The sequence below is a fragment of the Castanea sativa genome, chromosome 5 (assembly GCF_040712315.1).
Source record: "Castanea sativa cultivar Marrone di Chiusa Pesio chromosome 5, ASM4071231v1".
NCBI classification, from domain to species: Eukaryota; Viridiplantae; Streptophyta; class Magnoliopsida; order Fagales; family Fagaceae; genus Castanea; species Castanea sativa.
In genome coordinates, this window is record NC_134017.1 from 8,603,627 (window position 1) to 8,612,200 (window position 8,574).

General features: G+C 34.8%; 1 protein-coding gene across 1 annotated transcript; it reads right to left on the bottom strand.

The window, feature by feature from the left end:
* Positions 1-4,229: 4,229 nt before the first annotated feature.
* On the bottom strand, positions 4,230-7,690 carry LOC142636886 (receptor-like protein EIX2). The gene is made up of 2 exons (XM_075811175.1): positions 4,896-7,690; positions 4,230-4,421 (listed from the first exon to the last, which is right to left on the bottom strand). Exon 1 carries the CDS (start codon positions 7,570-7,572, stop codon positions 4,927-4,929), a length of 2,646 nt encoding a protein of 881 aa, XP_075667290.1. The 5' UTR covers positions 7,573-7,690; the 3' UTR covers positions 4,230-4,421; positions 4,896-4,926.
* Positions 7,691-8,574: the final 884 nt, after the last annotated feature.

Sequence of the window (8,574 nt, forward strand, 5' to 3'; positions counted from 1 at the left end):
ATACTAAAATAAAAAAATAAAAAACTAAATGCACAAATATTCAAATCATTCTATAAAAAATATAAAGAAAAATTACAAACCAAACAAAAAAACTAATGATACATACCCATAAAAAACCTAACATTACATATATGTAACTAACAACTACCCATAAAAAAACCCTAACATTACATCTATGTAACTAACAACTATTCAAAAAAAAAAAAAAACTAACAACTAGAGAGAGTGTATAAAAACCTTACTTGACATGAGAATGTGTAAATGGAGGGTGAGTTTGATTTGAAGTTTTCTATGAGAGTGAGAGAGAGAGAGTGAGAGAGGAAGAGAGAGCTGCTGGGTTTTTAGGTGTGGCAAACGGCAGAACCTAGAAAATAGGTATAGTATGATAAAAAGAAGCTGCCCTAACCACGTGGCAGAAAGGGGACCAACCATTGAAAATCGAGTCTCTGAGACTCGATTTTCCTTTTTAAAAACCGAGTCTATGAGACTCGATATCTACTTGGAGTTCCCGTTCATCCAACTGGCAGCATATAATAGTATTTAATTCTTCGCATATAAATCGACTCTCTAAGAGTCGATTTCCAGGTGGCCGCCACATGGAAAAGAGCCACATCAGATCTAATCAACCCACGAAAATCGAGTATTTAAGAGACGATTTATAGGCTTAAAATCGACTCTATAAGAGTCGAGATGTTAGTATTGCATTTACTTCCAAACAAGTGCTTACTAACTATATTCTTCAGCCGTTAGGGCTAATGGGCCATTTTCGCCCTTTGTTGGAGACAAAGTTTCAAGGGCTAGCGTCGGCAAAGCCTTCAACTACAGAATCCCCAAGACTCTCAAAGAAGCTCATAATCTGATATGTTTTTTTTCCAAAATTTAATGAGAAAGAGAAGAGCATAACATTTGGATTTTTAGAGAAGGAGAGATAGAGAGATTTATGAACCTGGTGAAATCAATGAAAAGCGTGGAGAGAACCTTGGTGGATATTTGAAACCCTTTGAAGTCATTTATTCAAGATTGAGGGTATGACTAAATGTATGTAAAGTACCGTAAAATAGGAGATTGATTTGCAGAATAGGAGGAGCTCAAAAGCCATAGGTTTGTGTAATTGAGGAATGGTTTGGGTATGCTAAGAGACATCAAGAGGAGAGAGTTGTGGACTGGAGAGAGTAAATGTGGCGATTAATGAGGGAGTTTGGAAGATTGTAGATAGAGAGGCTCTGCTCTTTATATATATATATATATATTGATTGATTAATGGGCGGGCAGGTATCTAATGGGATTTGTGTTATTCTCCATGTAACCCTTACACTGATTCAGCGAGCTATAAAGGTTATAGATAGATATAGATTTTTTTTTTCCCCAGGGAAAAGATAGATATAGATATTGACTTATAAAGAAACACAATTATGTGCATTTAGTTTAAATGGGAATTGAACATTTAGGAGAGAAAGAGAAGTGAATTGGTTCAATGGTTTTTGCTGAAGCAATTAAATAACCTGCATCCTTTCAATTTCAAAAAAGATGTTAAAATTTCATTTTGAAAGAGGTGAGGTGGAAGGTCAAATGTAAAAATTGCTCTAATAGAGCGCCACATGACAGGACCTCATGCTCTCTCACATGAGGTCTCTGCTTATATATATATATATATATATATATATATATATATATATATATATATATATATATTAATTTGAATTCTTTACTGAACTTGCACTCTAATGCTTTACTAGCAAACTGATCATGAAGCATTTCATCTGTCATGTTGGAATCCTCCAATATTAATCTTTTTAAAATCACACAAGCAACCAAGTCAATCTTGCCGGGCATGGATTTCTTTTGACAATACCAAAATGTTCGAAGATTTCAGAGCCTTGACTTCAATCCTTTTCAGTCCAGGAATGTAGATGATGTGCCTAAATTCTAGCAAGTTTTAGGACTTGAAACCTACAGGTCCTTCAACCCTTTGCACTGCATGAATCTCAAATCCTCGACTAAAGGGTACGTGGTTGGAGATTCAGTTTTTGTGGTTGTGGATGCTTTATACCACTGTGCAATTCCAGCTTACACCTATGTAACCTTAATCTAGTTAATTGTTTTTGCATTCATAACAGCCTAGGGCAAACTGAAATGTTTATTGTTCTTGACAAGAACATGGATAGCTCTTTCATAAGAGGTAATGTGTAGGACCAATTTTGACGAAGTCCTTAAATATCTTATTACTATTCATCATATCCAGCCATCCAGGCATCCCTCCTGTTCTTGAATATTGTGCTGGTCAAATTTCAAAATGGAGAATGAACTCCGCATCTGCTTCCACCTTCTGGATAAGATACTGGTTGGAGCTGCATCGTTTGTAGCACAAAGGAGAGAGTGTGATTACTGATGCGTTAAGGCAATTGAATGATCAGATCCCTAGACTCAACTATCTATCTAGCCTTTTTAAATCTTCTATACAACTACTTTCTCAAAAAATTTTATAATTATTACAAGAAGTTTGCAAGGTGAAATTTTAACCCTAGTTCTTTTTATAAAGAAGGCTACGTAATGCTGAGTAATACTACATCCATAAAATTTTCACAATAATTTCATAATAAATTCTAGGCGGTAAATTGTTACTAATTTTAATATGGGTCCACTATTGAAATTATTTTTTGGCCCACCAATAATAATTTACCATTTATGATTTGTTGTGAAAATTTTGTGAACGTAACATTTCTCACTTTTTTATATATTAAAAAATAACCCTATTATTTAATTGAAAATAATTAAATATTAAGACAAATTAGGATATAAATGTAAATCGAGAAATTTCAACTTCAATTACAAATACTCCAACATGGTAAAATGGATTTTTATTCCTAACTTATTGTTATCAATGAGGATGGAATGTTAATATGGTGAGTAATGTCAAGGTTACTACAGATTTTACTTTATGGAATTTACAAATTGACATGTCACAATTCCAATTATTATTTTTTGCAGCAAAATCTGCCTAGAGAACATTGTGAAAAGAGATGGTGTGGTAAGTGAGACCCTTTTTAAGGGAGGTGGTCCAGGTCGTGAATATATTGATGTAATATGAAAGTTTCAATGAATGAATTATGCTATTTTGTATTGTCGGGGAAGATTTTTGAATAGGCCAAAAATAAAGTAAGGAGCACAAACATCTCCTTGGTTTCTTAGAAAATGCAAGAAGATGGGGAAATCAATTCCAAAATTTCAATATTTGTTAAATAGAGACTATTGGTGCATTACAAGAATGAGCTTAAGGTGCTGGACAATAGAAAAATGGTAAAACAAGTGAAACACATAAATCTGAAACTTTTCTTTACATACAGCAGGAAGGAGAATTTAAGAAAAGTAATGAAGGAGAGAGGAAAGACTTGTTTGTGCCATTATTTTCACTCTTAAGACTTGAATGTGAATATGGCTCCTATGATGTTGGTGTATGGGCTTTTACTCTAAGTTATGGTTTTGTAGTTAAAAGGTGGTTAGTTCCTTTGAATTTGAAGAGGGGGTTTTATATCAAGCTTTGGAAGCTCTGTTTTGGTTCAGTTTTCTTGTGTTTGGAAAAAGATTGGCTTGCTTTTAGCATTATTATGGGAAAGTCTTAACCAAATAAGATTGGGTGCCCTTCCCTAGGCCTGCCTCTTGGGAAGCTGGTCATGCCTGACATTGTGTAGCTAAAGTTAGCCAAAAAGCTAGCTTGGTCCAAAATCTTAAAAAGGAAACGTTTGAGGGTTTTAGCCACACACATAGTAGTAACTACAAGTCTTTATTTGGGTGAAAACTTTGGACATGTGATCTTTTCCGTGAGCACTAGGTCATAGCTTGCATTGCACAACCTATGTTCTCGACTCATGCAAAAAGTCTTAAAAAGTCTACCCACACTAACCAAACCACACTCCCTCAAATCCCTGAAAGGTGCATGAGCTTGGGCCATGCAAGAGAGAATAAAATGAGATAAAATACATGAATTGGGCCTAAAAATAAATTTCTCTTAACTTGCATTGAGCTTATAGAAAATGTGTCACCAAAATAGATATCAACACGTATATAAAAAGAAATGGGGGATAAAAATTTTTCAGTGGTGTGAGTGCAAAGGGATATCAATACATTTTATCCTTGATTGTATAAAAGCTGTAGAAAGAGAAATGAGATCTTCTTCTTTTTTTATTTTTTATTTTAACGCTGAAAATTGATTGATTACTGATAAAACTTATGAAAGTAAATCAATATCAACTTATAAATGCAAACACTATGCTACAGATAAATAGTTCTTACACTTCATGCACAGGATTCATAGTCCGCAACATTTTATTCAATGTAAATTTCATGATAAAACCAGGAAATAGGATCTAGTACAATATCTTTGCCAACGATTCATCTTGAAGAGCATGAACCTGTACCACTCCCTGAAATATAAACAAGAACCACAAATCATACATCATAGTCAATCACCACCTACACCTTAAGCTTAACTTCAATTCGAATTGTGCAATATTGAAATTCTAAGAATTCTAGTTATGCCCAGCCCAACTTTGATTTTCTATTTATTATATTTGAAAATTTCCCTATAAAATCAAAGCCTTACAACATGTGATGTGAGGTGCGAAGTCATGATGTATATAAATGAGAAAAAAATTTATGCTCAACATAAAACCACTATTCATAGATTTCCCACTATTTATGGTAAAAAATTTATAAATAAATTTTTTCAGAGCCAATGAGCTAGCTACAAATTTAGACAAAGTTCATATGCAGTATTTGTGAATCAAAATCCTAATGGCTACAACATTTAGCAGTGAATTAAATTAAGTTTTCAAAGTTGGTGACTACAAGTCTACAACATTAACATGATATTAATGGCGTTATGTTTGAAGTAATACCTCTTAGCTAGATAATGACGACTTTCACTTACTAAAGGTGGCAGCTTCTTAGCTTTTCCAGCAACCAATTCACGTTTAGCACAGTAGTCACATAAACCCAATCCTTCATGTCATCGAAGAATCTGAAATAAGCATGCATCCAAGTCCTGTTGAAGAAGAGAACTCCACAAACTGCCCAAAAACCAACCGCAAATCCAACTCCCATACCAATGTAGAAGTTGGAATTATTAGAGTCCTCTTCAGTTTTTCCAATTGATGTCCTATTTTGAGATTCTTCCCCAATTGTGCAATTTCTTGGAAGTGGATAACCACGAAGTTGGGGATTGCCAATGTAGCTGAGTGCATCAAAAGTTTGAAGCTGGGTGCCTAATGGAATTTTGCCTGACAAGTTGTTGTATGACAAATTCAAGTGACTAAGAAATGTCAAACTAGATAAGCTTAAAGGAATTTCACCTGATAGATGATTTTGTGAGAGATCAATAGACTCTAACTTTTTCATGATCCCGATTTTTTCTGGTACCTTTCCTATCAATTGATTTTGCGACAAGTTCAAAAAACACAATTCAGAAAGAACTGAAATTTCTGAAGGGATTGATCCAGACAAGTTATTACTGGAAAGATCTATGATCTTAACAAAGCCAAGGTTTTCTTCATATTCTAGTTCCACCCCTTTGGGAACCAACATGAGATTCTCAAGATAGGTTGCACGATCCAAGATCAATCTACTGAAATAATCGTAATAAGTATATTGAGCTTCAAATCCGGGTGTAGATATTGTCATGGCCTTGATATTTTTCAAGCAATTTGGTATGTGTCCTGAAAGGCTATTATTGGCAAGATCCAATACTATAAGAGAAGAAAGTTGACAAATTTGTAAAGGTATTTGTCCCTTGAATCCATTGGAACGTAATCGAAGAATTGTAAGATTTGTCATTTCTCCAATCCATGGTGGTATGGCCCCAGACAAAGGATTCTCACCTATATCAATAAGTCTCAAATCTGAGCACTTCTTCAATGATGAAGGTATATCTCCTGAGATTCTATTGTTTCGCACATGCAGTGATTGGAGTGCAACTAAAGAGCCCATAGAGTACGGAATTCTACCCGATATATCATTGCTTCCCAAGTTTAGATGGGTCAAAGATTGCCAATACTTCAAGCAGTGAGGAATTGCACCTGTTAAGAGATTATTTGATACATCTAAAGCCCTTAATTTATTCTTTCTATTCATCTTTTGGCACATGAAAGAGGAAATTGGTCCAGAAATGGAGTTGTTAGCTATATTTAGCGCCACAACATTTGTTGACAATTGTGGCATTTGACCTTTGAAATGATTAGATCTTAGATTTATGACACGAGAGTTCAGCACAATCTCCGATACATCCCCTTCTATTTGGTTGTCAGAGAGATCAATGAATGTAATGCTTGAAGTCCAATTCCAGAACCAACTTGGAGCCTTGTCTGCAATTTCTGATTTGGACAAGCGTAAATCCACAACGGATCTTTGTGTTTGTAGCCACGTTGGAAAGTTGGGACCTATCTTGCAAGAGCTCATTATGATATATGTAAGTTGAAAAGGAGGGACCCAATTGGATTTCACATTAAAGAACAAATGTGTATGAGAGATATCTAGAATCTCAAGTTTTGAGAGTTTACTAAAATGCTCTTCGTCTACTGTGCCAGTTAAGAAATTATATCGGATAGATAAATACTCTAAATTTGAGAGAAGCCCAAGAGTCTTGGGAATGGTACCATTCAACTGATTATCACAGAGATATAAGTGTTTCAAATAAGATAAATTCCCAATGGAAGAAGGAATTGGACCACTTAAAGAATTATCTGTCAAATAGAGATATGTTAGCTGTTTAAGCTGGCCCAACGACTCTGGAAATTTTCCAATTAGCTTATTGGAATTCAAGTTTAAAGATTCTAATTTCGGTGAATTGAAAATGCTCAGTGGTATCTCATGGCTGAAAAGATTATAGGAAAGATCAAGGTATTGAAGAGATGTGAAATTGCCAAATCCAAGAGATGAATTCAGATTAACAAGTTCACAATCTGACACGATTAGCGTCGAAAGAGATGGGAACGTACTCATTATTTGAAACCAACCAACTTCTGATTGATGTTTGGTTTGGCTCAAGTCAAGGTATTGAATGGAAGAGAGATTAGACATCCAATGAAAGTTATCTGCATATAGATAATCATTACCTGTAAGATCCAGATAACGAAGGTTTGAAAGGTTCCCAAGCTGATGAGGAATGCGTCCAGAGAAGTTAGAATAACGGAGGCCAAGATGTGTCAGACTAGCCATTGAACCAAGAAAAGTTGGGATAGGAGTACGATTAAAGTCATTGACCAAGAAATCCAAGTAATTCAAATGTTCTAATTGGAGCAATGAACCACTAATCTCACCGCCTACGCCAAATACTGATAGCTCAGTGACTCGGCCAGTTTTGTTGTCATAGACAACTCCGTGCCATCTAGAGCAATCTTCTTGATCAGACCAGGATGAGAGCACTCCAAAAGGATCACTGAGACCTTGTTTGAAGTTGAGAAGTGCTTGTTTGTCCTTTTCATTGCAAGTGACATTGGACTCTGCTTTGAAGAAGAAGCTGAAGGTTGTAGCAAAGAACCATAGTAAAAAAAACACATGAGCAACAAAAGAGGTACCCATGACAAAGCAATAACGAAGGAAGGGATTCAGAAGGAAAGTTTGGAGGAAGAAAAGCTGAGTGTGAGTAGTGGTGATGCAATCGGAGACCACTGGCTACTGATAATATTTGTATTGTTTTGAGAATATCTTTTATTTTTTTAATCATATCTTTTATGAATACTTTGACTTGTTGACTCCAAACCGTCTTACACGTAACCGTGTGATAATTTTTCATTTTGTATCATATTCTTGATTGGTTGACTTTGTTTTGCGCACTATTTTCCTGTGGGTACCGCCATTTTCGGGTAGTTGGGCGCTTAAACTTTTAGGTACTACCGAATGATATAATATTATTAGAAAAAGTTAACAAGGTTCTAAATACATTAGTTTAGGGATTATTTTTAAAAGTTTTTTTTTATGAGAAAATAAGAAGGTAACTAACTCTTATTATGATTTTTTTTTTTCTTGTTAAAGTGATATTAAATTTTTTTTAATATAATAGCTGATTTTCTTTTTACCCACAAATTATTCGATTTTGCGAAAAGTCTTTGCAAATTGTCTTTTCAGAGTGGTTATTTAAGACTTTACTTGCTAGCTTTTTTTATTTTTTATTTTATTTTTCGGTGACTTGTCGATCAATATTTTTGCATTATTATCCTTATTCCTCAGTGCACCACAATTTTTATGTAATAAAGGCTATATGTAGTTGTCCAAATTCGGTGACTTGTGGACTTGTTGCCTCTTTCAGGTACTTAGCATTTATACAGAATCAGTAGTATAATACTAAAACGTGCTGGGATGACAAATATGGTACTCACAGTATATCTACTGATTTAAGTTGTGTACTAAACTTTTAGTCGGTTGCTCTCTCTCTCTCTCTCTCTCTCTCTCTCTCTCTCTCTCTCTCTCTCTCCTGCCACATGTTCTCATTGCTGATGCTGATCCCAAACCCTCCCAAATTTTAAAAAGAGAAATTTATAGCCCACACAACAACCCCAAAAAGGTCATTAATAGCCTTATAGA

Bases quoted from the DNA above. Each gene is read 5' to 3' on its own strand.
- LOC142636886 (XM_075811175.1), bottom strand. From the start codon at position 7,572: ATGGGTACCTCTTTTGTTGCTCATGTGTTTTTTTTACTATGGTTCTTT.